The sequence below is a fragment of the Akanthomyces muscarius genome, chromosome 3, assembly GCF_028009165.1.
Source record: "Akanthomyces muscarius strain Ve6 chromosome 3, whole genome shotgun sequence".
NCBI lineage: Eukaryota > Fungi > Ascomycota > Sordariomycetes > Hypocreales > Cordycipitaceae > Akanthomyces > Akanthomyces muscarius.
In genome coordinates, this window is record NC_079243.1 from 2,424,465 (window position 1) to 2,437,773 (window position 13,309).

The 13,309-nt window shown below is 54.4% G+C and overlaps 5 protein-coding genes across 5 annotated transcripts; 3 read left to right on the top strand and 2 right to left on the bottom strand.

Moving 5' to 3' along the window:
* Positions 1 to 380: 380 nt before the first annotated feature.
* On the bottom strand, positions 381 to 2,038 carry LMH87_002137 (uncharacterized protein; the record flags this gene model as incomplete). The annotated part of the gene is made up of 4 exons (XM_056193538.1): positions 381 to 502; positions 563 to 1,804; positions 1,876 to 1,963; positions 2,018 to 2,038. 4 exons carry the CDS (start codon positions 2,036 to 2,038, stop codon positions 381 to 383), a joined length of 1,473 nt encoding a protein of 490 aa, XP_056050566.1.
* A 401-nt stretch (positions 2,039 to 2,439) lies between these two features.
* LMH87_002138 (uncharacterized protein) lies at positions 2,440 to 4,092 on the top strand (the record flags this gene model as incomplete). Its single annotated transcript, XM_056193539.1, has 6 exons — positions 2,440 to 2,570; positions 2,628 to 2,663; positions 2,721 to 3,578; positions 3,631 to 3,804; positions 3,861 to 3,994; positions 4,046 to 4,092. The coding sequence occupies 6 exons, from the start codon at positions 2,440 to 2,442 to the stop codon at positions 4,090 to 4,092; spliced, it is 1,380 nt and encodes a 459-aa protein (XP_056050567.1).
* A 568-nt stretch (positions 4,093 to 4,660) lies between these two features.
* LMH87_002139 (uncharacterized protein) lies at positions 4,661 to 7,156 on the top strand (the record flags this gene model as incomplete). Its single annotated transcript, XM_056193540.1, has 6 exons — positions 4,661 to 4,731; positions 4,788 to 5,188; positions 5,242 to 5,327; positions 5,379 to 6,007; positions 6,073 to 6,237; positions 6,289 to 7,156. 6 exons carry the CDS (start codon positions 4,661 to 4,663, stop codon positions 7,154 to 7,156), a joined length of 2,220 nt encoding a protein of 739 aa, XP_056050568.1.
* Positions 7,157 to 8,577: 1,421 nt separating this feature from the next.
* LMH87_002140 (uncharacterized protein) lies at positions 8,578 to 10,189 on the top strand (the record flags this gene model as incomplete). Its single annotated transcript, XM_056193541.1, has 5 exons — positions 8,578 to 8,590; positions 8,777 to 8,793; positions 8,853 to 8,876; positions 8,930 to 9,527; positions 9,582 to 10,189. The coding sequence occupies 5 exons, from the start codon at positions 8,578 to 8,580 to the stop codon at positions 10,187 to 10,189; spliced, it is 1,260 nt and encodes a 419-aa protein (XP_056050569.1).
* Positions 10,190 to 10,698: 509 nt separating this feature from the next.
* LMH87_002141 (uncharacterized protein) lies at positions 10,699 to 12,455 on the bottom strand (the record flags this gene model as incomplete). Its single annotated transcript, XM_056193542.1, has 2 exons — positions 10,699 to 12,142; positions 12,208 to 12,455. The coding sequence occupies 2 exons, from the start codon at positions 12,453 to 12,455 to the stop codon at positions 10,699 to 10,701; spliced, it is 1,692 nt and encodes a 563-aa protein (XP_056050570.1).
* Positions 12,456 to 13,309: the final 854 nt, after the last annotated feature.

Sequence of the window (13,309 nt, forward strand, 5' to 3'; positions counted from 1 at the left end):
CTTGGCGGCGGCTGCGTAGCCGGTCCCGGTCCCGGTTCCGGTCCCAGTTTGCCGGTTCCACGCCGGGGCTTGGTTGCCCACCGGGCGGCGCCACAGGAGCGCAAGCGATGGGCCGCTCTTATCTGGCACGAGAGTCGTTTGTTGGCAAGTAGTGTGGATTTTATTCAATTTGCCTAGACCTGTTTTACAAGGAGATGTATGCCGTCTATTTCAAATGAACTGAGCTTGTCCACCTAAGCAGAACTGTGTTCTAACTGCGAAGTGCCCTCGGTCTCGCAATTATTGTCCTACCACGCTTAGAGCAGTACCAAGTTCCCATTGGAAATTCATGTGGATAACTTGAGAAATATTAAGATTTTTAATTTGTCTAGTATAAGAGTCTATACAGCCATCATTACCATTTTTGTAGTCAGATACTCGTCGATACCGTACTTGCTGCCCTCCCGGCCAAAGCCACTCTGCTTGACACCACCAAACGGCGCCACCGGATCGCTAATGGCTCCTGGATGGAAAATATTAGCATGCGAAAAACTTCATTTTCACGAGAGGTAGCATTTCTTACCTGTATTGACACCGACCATGCCAACCTCGAGCGCCTCTGCCACCCGCCAGCATCGGCTGTGATCCTTGCTAAAGAAGTAGCCTGCAAGGCCAACATCTGCATCGTTGGCCAGCGCAATAGCCTCTTCTTCCGAATCAAATGGGAAGACAGCCGCAATCGGCCCAAAAGTTTCTTCGTGGCAGATGCGCATACCACGCTTCATGTCCGCGAGGACCGTCATGTCAAAGTAGTTGGCGCCGAGCGGCAGTCTCTCGCCACCAATGAGCAGTCGGGCGCCCTGGGCGACGGCGTCCTTGACGTGGTCTTCGCATTTCTGGACCGCGCGCCCGTGAATCAGCGGTCCGTGGGTAGTGGAGGGCTCCAACCCGTCGCCCACCTTGAACGTCTTGACGACATCGACAAGCATGGACAGAAACTTGTCGTATACGGCGCGGTGGACCAGGATTCTGTTTGCGCAGACGCAAGTCTGCCCCGAAATTCTAAACTTGCATGCCACTACACCTTTAATGGCAGCGTCCAGATCTGCATCTTCAAACACGATAAACGGGGCGTTACCGCCCAGCTCAAAGGAGAGCTTCTTCAGCGTCGACGCCGACTGCTGCATCAGCAGCTTGCCCACCGGTGTCGATCCCGTAAAAGACACTTTTTTGACAATAGGATCTGTCGTTAGCACTTTACCCACCGCTACCGTATTCTCCATGGCCGTAATGACATTCATCACGCCGTTTGGGATGCCCGCGCGGTGCGCCAGCTCCGCGAGCGCCAGCGCCGTCAGGGGCGCCTCGGCAGGCGCCTTGACGACCACGGTGCAGCCCGCGGCCAGCGCGGGGCCGACCTTGCGCGTGATCATGGCCGCGGGGAAGTTCCACGGCGTGATGAGGCCGCAGACGCCAACGGGCTCGCGCATGGTGACGATGCGGCAGGACGGGTTGCTGCTGGCCGGCATGGCGTCGCCGGCAATGCGCGCCGCCTCCTCGGCGAACCACTCCAGGAAGCTCGCGGCGTACTTGACCTCGGTCGTCGCGTCTGCGAGCGGCTTGCCGTTCTCAGAGGTTATGAGAAGGGCGAGGTCGGCAGTGTGCGAGAGCATCAGGTCGTGCCACCGCCGGAGGAGGTGTGCGCGCTGGCGAGGCGCCGTGCTGCGGAAGTCAGGCAGGGCGCGCTGCGCGGCGAGGACGGCGGCGGAGGTGTCGGTTTCGTCGAGCTCAGGGCATTCTCCAATGATGTCAGCCGTTGAAGGGTCTAATTCATGGAAAGTTAGGTTCAATCGGTCCGGTCGTTGATGGCTTCTGTGTATATTTGGATGCGCATACTGTCCACGGAGAAGCGCTTGTCGGACGCCGCTTCTATCCATTTTCCGTCAACATAGCATTGACTTTTGAGAAGTGAAGGGTCTTTTAGCTGTACCCATGGTCAATTATTTCGTTTTCATTTCGGTTCAATTCCGCGACTTACACGATCCTCGAGTGCAGACATGGCGGCGGTTCTCCTCTGTACAGTCAGTGGACAGTATGACGTCGCGCAATCTTCATTTTACAAGAACATTACCCGCCATATTATATCATACAAGTCCATCTGCAATTCGACGCTCCTCTACACGGCTTATCTTTGTTCGTCCTACCAAGTAGTGTCGCTCAGTCCCGACCATCTCCGTCGCTCGCCGGTCGCGGGGCGGCGATGTGGGACCGGCAGCGTCGACCGGCCCGGTTTACAGCTGCACGGCATCGGTGGCCGCGCACAGCGTGGCTGTCATCACTGCTTCAGCTGATCGAGTACGCTGGCAAATATATACACATGGTCCAATGGCGATGCATGACTGAATGTTTCCAGCAACGACAAGAAGCATTCCAGCAAGAGATTTTGTCCTGCCACCAAGAATGACTGCCTCTGCCATGATCAACCAGGTGCCCGGGCCCGTGTCCAAGGCCACCTCGGACAAGCTCAACACCATTTTCGACGCACGTGCTGTGCACTTTGTCGTTGACTATGACAAGAGCGAGGGGACATAGTACGTGCTGACCAGAATTTGGCAGCCAGCTTTTTGCACTAGCTAACTAATTCGCAGTATTGTTGACGTCGACGGCAACAAATACCTAGATGTGTAAGTCCTCGTCTTCGGCACTCTAGAAAAAATGAGCCAATCTGACGCATAGCATAGGTACTCTCAAATCGCTTCTATCCCTGTTGGCTATAACAATGCCGCCCTCGCGGCTGCTGCCAAGTCCCCAGACATGATCTCTGCCCTCATCAACCGTCCCGCCATCGGCAACTACCCCTCGGCCAAGTGGCACGACGTTCTCAAGGACGGCCTGCTGCGCGCCGCGCCGCCCGGCTTGGATAAGATCTTCACCGCGCAGTCTGGCTCCGAGGCCAACGAGCTGGCCTACAAGGCCGCCTTTATGCTGTACCGCCGCAAGCAGCGCGGCGAGGCCGGCAGCCCCGACTGGACGCCTGAGGAGGTGTCCTCGTGCCTCGACAACGCCAAGCCCGGCTCGCCCGACCTGGCCATCATGAGCTTCGCCAACTCGTTCCACGGCCGCGGCTTCGGCAGCCTGTCGACGACGCGCTCCAAGGCGGTGCACAAGCTCGACATTCCGGCCTTCAACTGGCCCCAAGCACCATTCCCGCAGCTCAAGTACCCGCTGGCGAAGCACGCCGAGGCGAATGCCGCCGAGGAGAAGCGCTGCCTGGCGAAGATCGAGGAGATCATCACGTCGTGGCACTGTCCCGTGGCGGGCCTGATTGTCGAGCCGATCCAGAGCGAGGGCGGCGACAACCACGCGTCGCCAGCGTTTTTCCAAAGCCTGCGCGCGCTGACGAGCAAGCTCGGCGTGTGTCTGATTGCCGACGAGGTGCAGACGGGCTTTGGCGCGACGGGCAAGTTTTGGGGCCACGAGCACTGGCAGCTCGAGTCGCCGCCGGACATGGTGACGTTTTCCAAGAAAGCGCAGACGGCGGGCTACTTTTTCGGGAACCCGATGCTGGTGCCCGACAAGGCTTACAGACAATTCAACACGTAAGTTTCTGGCGGCTGCAAGTGCGTTTACAAGGCTAACGGTGGCGTATAGCTGGATCGGCGACCCTGCACGGGTCTTGCTGAGCAAGGCCGTTGTCGAGGAGATTCTCGACAATAAGTTGGTTGAGCAGTGTGCGCGTGTTGGCGACGTTTTGTACGCGGAGCTGGAGAAGCTGGCTTCCAAATACCCTAGCCAGGTTCAGAACCTTCGCGGCAAGGGACAAGGGTATGACATTTTACGGTAATTTTATCATTTGAGCAACGGGCTAACAAGGAGTATAGAACATTCATTGCTTTCGATGTCCAAGATCCAGTCAGCTTCGTTGCGGCGATGAAGAAGCGTGGCGTCAACATTGGAACCTGCGGTGTTTCCACTGTTCGCCTTCGCCCAATGCTCATCTTCGACGAGACTCACAGTAAGTTGTATGAATGAAATTTTGTCTTGCGCGTTGCGCTAACGGTCATAGTCCCTATCCTGATCAACACCATGGACGCCGTGCTATCTGCCCTGTAGTCACCGGGCATTGAGTCAAGGCATTCAAGTTGACATATTGAAAAAAAAAAAACCTCTCGAGTACGGAATGATTCTATGGCGTGTTTCTCTTTTTACTCATGTACATAAATAAGAATAATTTCTAGTCACGGTCATTCTCGCACGCTGGTTCACCGTCTTGCAGGCAAGAGTAGTTACCTGTCAATAGCGTTGCTGATAGCAGTTGCATTAAAAGTATAGTGGCTTCTAGGTGTCTGTTGAGCGCTACATCCACTATAACATGATAGCGGGGTGACGCTTCTTAACAGCACCCGAGGCATCTCTCTGCTTTGAGTATATGTAGAAACATGTCATGCTTTAACTTCAAGTTTATTCAAATACTGTTCGAAAATACATCTCGCCCTTGTAATTGGGTTATTCATGTCAACTACAGGCGTTGGTCGACTGTGTTGAGCTGCTGCCTTAGTGGGTCTCGCTGCGATGAGCATCGCCGCTCTAAAACCTTGCGTTTGAAACTCATACCATACACATACAATTACTTTGCACTGCAAAATACCCAACAGCCATACATGCCGTTGACGTGGCCCTCATGAGCAATCAATATCGCTCTACAGACTCCAACAGAAGCCTAGAAAGGGAGCGCAAGCGGGCCGCTCGGGCGTACGTTTCTGGCCATCACAGCTAGTTTTCTTCACTGCTAATGAATGCCACTGCAGGTGTGACACTTGTCGTCGCCAAAAAGAGCGTTGCGACGGCGGCGTACCTTGCCGGAGATGTTTTCGTCTAGGGCGCCAGTGTGAGTTCACTGGAGATGTCGGGGGCATGCCTGGGCCGAGCCGGCGCATGATGGCGAGGCGGCCACCTTCGTCGGTGCCTGCGACGCACACCGCCAGCAGCCAGAGGGACGTCGGCCACGGCTCCTCGGCGCAGCAAAAGCGGCTGGAATATCTTGAGAGAATCGTACGCAGCCACGCTGGGTCCGAGACGCCGCTGGATCTGGACACGCTACGGAACCTGGCAGAGGAGGCAGACAGCCAACGGAGTCCATCCATCACATCACACGAAGACGAAGTGGACAAGTCCATTACCATGCAATCTCTCGACGGTAACGTAACACGTAAGCTCTAATATTTCGGTCACTTCCCTGTCATAGATGCTAATCTGATGCAGATTACTCGGGCGAATTCTCGCATTGGAATTTTTCCATGCGCATCAAAGACTGGCTTGACCAGAGCGTAGCACGACAAGGTCATAGTGTATGCATTGGCGTCAAATTCCTCCTGGTCTGCGAGTACTAACTAGAACAGGAGCAAAGCCCAAAGCCGTCCATAGTGTTTGACGAGTATTATCGACCCGACGAGCTTCGGTCCCCGGCTGGTTCGCTCGTGCCGCTGTCTTCGCTGCCGCCACGCTCAATAACGGATTTTCTCATCCACTGCTTCTTCCAGCACGCAGAAGCCAACTACAGCTTCGTCGACAGAGAGTGGCTATGCGGCCAGGTGGATATTGTGTACGAGAATCCAATGTCTCTTTCAAATAGAGACATTGGGACCCTTTCGATGATGTTCACAATACTCGCCATCGGCACTCAATATGCATATCTCGAGTCCATAGCAGAGGGCAGCGCTGCAGCCTCTGCAAGTGATTCGAAGAAATTCAGCGAAGATGCGGTCGGCATTCAGTTCTACCGAAAGGCTGCCCATCTTTTGCCAGAGGTCATCGCAGCCTCGTCGCTAGAGAGCGTGCAGGCATGCCTGCTGATGGGCATATATACACTCCCGGTGGACGCGTCCGGCCTCGCATATATATATTTGAACCTGGCGTTGAAACTGGCAATACAGAATGGCATGCACCGAAAGCATCCCGCCAACGACATAGATGCGCGCATCCGCGAAACCAGGAATCGTGTTTGGTGGGCTCTTTACACTATTGAGCAGTACGTACCATGCAAGGTCTTTCGCCTCCGCATTTTCTGGTCCTGGGGTTATTAACATTCAATAGGCGCGTTGGTATATTTCACGGTCGTCCAATCTCCATCGCAAGCGTGGATGTTGATGCCGACCTGCCCGCTCCAATGCCCAGGCCGACGCTTGCATTCAGAAATCCCGAGTTGTTGCTCACCAGCATACAGCTCAACCAGTATCTGTCAAAAGTGGCGCACATAATGTGAGTATTCTGTAAGATTCACTAGGCGTAGTCACTGACGATAGACTGCAGGACCAACTTGCGCACGCTCCCAAAAACAGAAACTTCAGATTGCGTCAAGAAGCTCGCTCAGCTTCAGGCTGAGCTAGTCAAATGGTGGGGAGGTCTTGAGAACGCCGCTTTCTACAACAATGAGCAGCCAAGTTCAGGCCCATTCCGGCCGAGGATGCATCTGAGGCTGGAATACTGCATGGTGCGAATGTTTCTCGGCAGAATCTTTATTCTACCGCAAGATGGCCCGCTAGACAGCGGTAATCGCTCGACGCCCTCATCCGACACGACGTCCAGAAGCCCACGCTCTACTCTTGTGCACGACTGCGCTGAGGCAGCACTGTCGGTCATTGATGCGTGCCGCGTCATTGCAAGGACCGTCGGGCTGGCGCGGTCGTCGTACACGGAGTTCAGCTCGTGTCGCGCAGCGCTCCTGGTCATCACCACGCAGTGCCTGACACAAAATACGGACCGGTTCCGGCAAGCCCTGCGCGACGGCGTGGTAATGCTCAAGGACATGTCGTCGGGGAGCCAGTCGTGGCACTCGGAGGCCTCGTTGATCGAAGCGTTTGAGCGGGCGATTGCGAGCATGAACACGCGCCATCCTGGCGTTGGTGGTGCACCCGCCGATGCTGAAGAGTCGGATTACGCCAAGTTTAAGAAATGGGAGCAAATGATGCAGAAGTATCCGTCGGCGACACAGTCGACAGCCAGCATTGTCGCGTCGGAGGACATGGCGCCTCAGGGCTGGAGACCAGCGGAGGCGGCGTGGCGAGAGGACAACACGCTGATGCCGTCGTGCACGCCGTTCTTTGGGGTAGATGGGAATTTTGCGGCGTTTCCGGATAGCTTGGATGAGCTGCCGTCTTTTTTGGATACTAATTTTTAAAGCTCCTCGTTGGATTGATAGAACGCCGGCCGCCATTATTTGGTAGGAACTGCACATAGGTAATGATTTACGATGACATGTGTACGCTCCCATTGCGAGACATGTTGGCTGTGTCCGTGTCACGGGGAGTAGAAAAAAAAAGACGCCAGCGGCGAGACTGTTGGTTATAGAAAAAGAAAAAGCTTAAAGGAGAATAAGAGAAAGCATTGCCACCGTTCATGGGAGCGGCAACGTGGATGGTGTGGCGAGCGGAGACGGCGGTCTGAGCTGCAGGCCCGCGGCGCCGCCCTGCAGGCTTCGTGGGGATGAGGAGAACAAGAGAGAATAAGAACAATACGCAGGGCAGCGCCCACAAGCAGCTCCTCCACATGCAGGGCTTGTGCCACCCATTCAATTCATTCTCTGACACATATGCGCTGCAACGCCAGATGCACCTTCAAGCCATGCTGCGTGCCTACTGAACCTATTAGAATCATTATGCTGCTGGACTCTCTATTATATCATCTGCCCTTTCTCTCACTCTATTTCCGCAAGACATCCAGCCATTTACAGTATAAAGACAGACAGCGCACCAAGTGACGCTAAGAAGCGTCTTACTAATATAGCGTAAAACTTTTAGTATAGCTATTATAAGTAAGATAAAATACCTTTAGAAAGAATAGGAAGAATAGGAAGAATAGGAAGAATAGAAAAATTAAGGAAATCTGTTCGTCTGGTGATGTGGCCAGCACGTCTGTGGCGCATCCGTTTGCTGGCAGATGCTGCAGGCTACTGGCTGCTGGGACGCTAAACCCAACGCAGCCTGAATTTGCAAAGGGCTGAAGACATGGAAGAGCGTCTACTGGTACGACGGAATGCCCCTGCTGCCTCCGCAAACAGATCTTTGTCGCTTTGTCGTCCGTCCCGTCAGCCGTCCACCTTGCATCGCGCATCAGTCAATTCGCTTCTTCAGAGAGCAAGGCAGTCGCCGCGCCCCCCGTACCGCACCATTTCGTCACCCCAGCCTGTCCTCGTCCTCGTCAGCCTCGTCTCCACAGCCTCCTATCGCTGCCCCGCTGGCCTCTTGCGCATCGATTGCGCGCGTCATCATCACATGCACTGCATCAGCACCCTCCGTCTAGCCTATCTACTACCGCATGGCCTGGTAGCCCGCTAGCGAGAATCTTCTCAGCTTGTTTCCCTAGGCCACCATCAGCCGCCAACAGCAGCAAAGGCGCCACCACGGCTGCGCCGGATTTGTTAGCTCGCAAACGAGCCCTCTACCGGCAGGAGTCAACACGCACCCTTTCCTTTCCTGAGGCCTCGTACACGACTCGTCCCCGGGCCCCTCGTCGGCAGCCCACAGCGACCCTAACAACTGCCAGCCCCGGACCAGTCGGCTCTGCCATGCCGCTGCGATAACGCCTTCCGCACTCATCATCATGTCTTCTCTGAGTAAGCCGAAATGGACCCCGTTTCCTTCTTCATCGCACAAATATAGCTGCATTCACCCCTTGTTCTATTGCCTCACGTCTTCGAATGCACTGAGGCGGCTGCGAAACCCCTACGTTCTATGCCCCAGCCCGACTGCCTCTCTCGTCTAGCCAGCCTTGACATTCGCTAACATGCACCTACCAACAGTTGGCAAAAGTCGCAAGGTATGTTGACCACGTCAGGCGTCCGGCTCATCCTCATTCGCTAACGCCCTGTCGCATAGCCAAAATTTGAGCTTCATCTCAAAGTAAGCTAATCTCAGGCCATCACTCGGCCGTCTCAGAAACTAACAGCTCACAGATATATGACCTGAACAATGTTCCGCTGGTCAACGGCAACTCATACATAAAATGGCATCTCTCCCATTCCATGCACGCCGAGCATCGTGGGCGCACCGGCAAATGCCCCATCGCAAACCACAGAGTCGATTATGATTTCAGCAAAATCGTATCCTCTATTCGCATATCCATTGACAAGAACAACATGCTCTCCGAGTGTCCCTTTGAGCTCGAGGTTCTGCAAGAATTTGCCCATGCCGAAAAAATAACCCTCGGCCATGTCAAACTGAATCTCAGCGAATTTGTCGAGGAGAGCGAGCCGTACAGCAAAGATGCCTTGTCCCCTCCCAGGATTCGGAAGCAAAGTACGGGCGGAAGCAGCATCAGCCTTTCAAGCTCAAACCGTCGAGCTAGTTCAGAGAGCCGCCCTGCACAAGAAGGCATCATTCGAAGATATCTCATGCAGGACAGCAAGATCAATAGCACCCTCAAGATTGGCATTCTCATGATTCAAATCGACGGCGAGCGCAATTTTGCTGCGCCTTCTCTTAAAACTGCTCCTGTTTTTGGCGGTATTGCTGGATTCATGGATCCCAACCAGATCGAAGACGAAACTGGGCGTAAGTAGCAAATCCAACCTGTGCGACACGAATACTAACGCGTCATTCAACCAGCCATGCCCAGCTTTAGCAAAAATCGAGACAATGCCGAAGTTCAGGACCTCTATCGCCGCACATTGGCTGCATCGTGGTCGAAACAGCCAGCGCAGCTTCCTGCCGATGAGTGCATCGAAGATATCTTTGCCGGCGGCAACGGTTGGAAGGCTCCCAAGACGGGGTCTGCTAAGCGCGATCCGTCCTCCTCCAATACAGACCCCGAGGACTTGGAGGTTGACGATCTAGGCAACAACGGTACCCTGCGCCCTTCTGATTTCCGCCGCCTTGGTATTAGCAATCATCGTCGACACCACAGTGCCTCCTCTGACAAAAGTGTCTCCACTGTCACCGGCGGTGGACATCATCGCAACTCTCCTAGCCCCCGCAAGTCCCGCACTCCGCTCAACAGCCGCCAGTCTTCACACGTGGACGAAGACCACCATGCTGCCCGCAGCAGCCGCAGCGATAGCATGGCCAGTCTTGTCCCAACATTGGGCAGCAGTTCAGGAACGGAGAATAATGGACGAGAACCGAGCTACAAGCACCAGCGTGAGGTTGGTGAAGATGAGCTTCGCGATGATTTCGTGGCATGGCATCTTCCTGGGCAGGAAGGTCTTGCCGCATAAATGAGAAGGACAAGTCTTTAAGCATCTTCTCAGTGTCTTTTTCTCTTTTTAATAGCTGGTGCAAACGGAGTTTTAACGGTACCAACAATGGTAACTGGGCAGGTGGGAAAACAGCTTTACTGGATTGGCGGGTTTTTGAGTCATAATTAGCGGCTTGTTTGACCTTGTTGTTCCTTCTGTTGATATATTTGAAATGGAAAAGATTCGTCATTTATTTCTATAAAATTAAAGCCGCTTTTTAAGTTCCCTTTCTATATTTTTAAAGTATTTATAGTTTTTTCATATAAGTGTTCGTACCATCGACGTTACTTTCCTTGTAGGTTTCCCTTGTCCTGATGATCTATTGTGGATATTTCCATCATCTTCCTTAAATGTCCTACATCTTCGTATTCTGCCTATCCACCTTAGTTTCCTTATTCTCCTTGCTTCCCTTGTTTCCCTTACTTTTCGTATTTTCTCTCTTTTCCTCAATTTTTATTATTCGCCTTAATTTCCGTGGTGAGGCTTACCTAAGCCGTAATAGTGCCACGAACACCGCCTTTACCGCCGACCTCACGCGCGGTGATGGTGACGCTGAGGTCACCGAGGACGTTAATGGTGACCTCAACCTTGCTGGCGGCGCCAGCCTTGACGCCCTTGACAGCAGCCTCGGCAAGAGGCGAGCCAATCTTCCAGAGCTTCTCGCGCGTCTCCTCGTCCTCCTCCTCGCTGTCAAAGTCCGAATCGTCGTCATCGCCGTTTTGCTCGGGCTTGGGTTCAGCCTTGGTGACCTTGATGTGCGTGCCGCCCTCGACGACCTTGATGAGGACATCGCCGCCGTTCTTGGGGGCGGCAACGTGGATGGTGCGGCGGGCGGGGACGGCAGTCTCGGCCTGCATGACGGGGGTGAATGTCTCGCCATCGGCACCGACAGTGACAACACCAATGGCGTTGGTAATGTGCTTGACGGTGGTGACGGCGGCGTGGGTCGACTGCTCAATATCGGCGGCTTCGTACTCCTGGATCAGCGAAGCCTGCAGGGCTGCGCCGCGGGCCTGCAGCTCAGAAGGGTTGATGGCGACGGCGCTGGTGGCGGGAGCCAGGACGGTGGTCGTCTCGGGGAAGATGTTGGCCAGGTTGTTGGCGACACGGGGGGTGTGAGAGGTACCACCGCACATGATGACCTCGTCGACGTCGAGGACGTCGAGCTCGGCCTTCTTGACGGCGCTCTCGACCAGACGGTTGAAGCCCTCAAAGACCTTGCGGGCCACCATCTCGTAGCGGATGCGGTTGATGGTGGAGGAAAAGTCGAAGCCGTCAGCCAGGCTCTCAACGGAGAACTGGGCGTTGGTGCCGAGAGAAAGGGCCTTCTTGGTGGCCTCGGACTCGAGACGCAGCTTGGCGAGGGAGCGAGCGTTGCTGCGAGGGTCAACCTCGTGCTTCTTGATGAATTCCTTGGCGAAGTGGTCCATAAGCGCGTTGTCGAGGTGGACGCCGGCAAAGTCGTAGTCGTGGACGGTGGCGAGGATGGTGTACATGCCACCGCGCGAGGCGACGACGGTCACATCGGAGCGGGTGCCGCCGAGATCAGCGACGACGACAATTTTGTCGCTGATGACGGCCTCCTTGCGGGCATCATAGGCGAGGACGGCGGCAACGGGCTCGGAGACGAGCTGCAGCACCTCGAGGCCGGCGGCGTTGGCAGCCTTGGTCAGGGCTTCACGCTGCTTGTCGGTGAAGTTGGTGGGGACGGTGATGACGGTTGAGGTGACGGTCTTGCCGAGGTAGTCAGAGGCCGAGGTGACGAGGCGGCGAAGGTATCGGGTAGCGGCGTCGTCAATGGAGACGGTAGAGAGCTCGACTTCCTCATCGTCTTCGCCCTGGGGCTTGTCCTTCACCGTGAAGGAGACGTGCCCAGAGACATCTTTGGGGTGGGCGGCGGCGTGGCAATGCGTGGGGTCAATCGACTTGAAGCTATCTCACGGGTCAGTTTCGTGTCGGGTACGATGCCCGCGGCGCATTGGTGTTCAAGGACATACTCTTTGCCGAGAAAGTCGCGGAAGTAGGCAATCGTGTTGCTGGGGTTGCGGACGAGGAAGGCCTTGGCCTGGGCACCGTAGTACTCGTCGCCGTCGACGTAGGAGAGAACGGTAGGGATTTGACGGTCACCGTCTTCGTTGGCAATGACCTCGGCCTTGTCGTCGACAGTATAGGCAATGGAACTGTTTGAGTTGCCAAAAGTGATGCCGATGACCACACGGTCGTTGGGGTCAACTGGCGCAACCATTATGACAGGTGTGATGGGTGGAATAGGACGGAATAAGGAAAATAAGAAAAACAGCAGCAGCAACAAAAACAGGCTGCGAAGAGTAGACAGAGCCTGCAGTATATACAAGGCAAGAGGTGTGGCGGAGGAGAAGGTGTTTTTGAGGGCGGTGATGGTCGATTTGGCCTGGTGGATGGTGGGGGCCTCAAAAAAAAATTCAGAGGCTACCGGACCTGCTTTTTGCCTCGCCTATGTCTGGCTGCTGGCTGGCGGGCGGGCGTTGGCCAGATCCACTATCTGATTGCACCTTTGTGGGTTGGCTATCGATAAGCTCTTTTCGTGTAGACAAACAATCGCAGTACTCTTTATGGTTTCGCTGTGAATTTTTTCTTCTTCTTATTTTTTTTCCTTGTTCTTCCTTAATTTCCTTCCATACTAAGAGTCTCGCTAACAGCTTTGGCCTTTCCTGGTATCATCAACCGTAGGTGCTACGGAATGGCAGTCTGGAAGGTCAAGTGGAAACCGTCAAAGAAGCTCTCAAATACAGATCCCCATCCAAGGCCAGTCCTAATTCCTCCCCACGTTCAATTATTTGATTTGTTGACAACGAAGAGCACTGCAATTGTCTATCTAGTTTGAAGTCTAAGTTCATATCTACCGAAACTATGGTTGAAGCCCTCGGAGACGTTGTGGACTTGGTGCGGTCTCGAGCGTCAACAAGATTGAGCATACCAATGCTTTATTGCTAGACAAGTTGCTTACAGCTACATACTCAAGAGCTATATCGGTATAAGACCATCTTTCTATTGACTATGTCTCAATCGCAGTCCCGTAGTGGCGCCAGCCTCCGTCTCAGAGCCACCGCGTGGGACCTG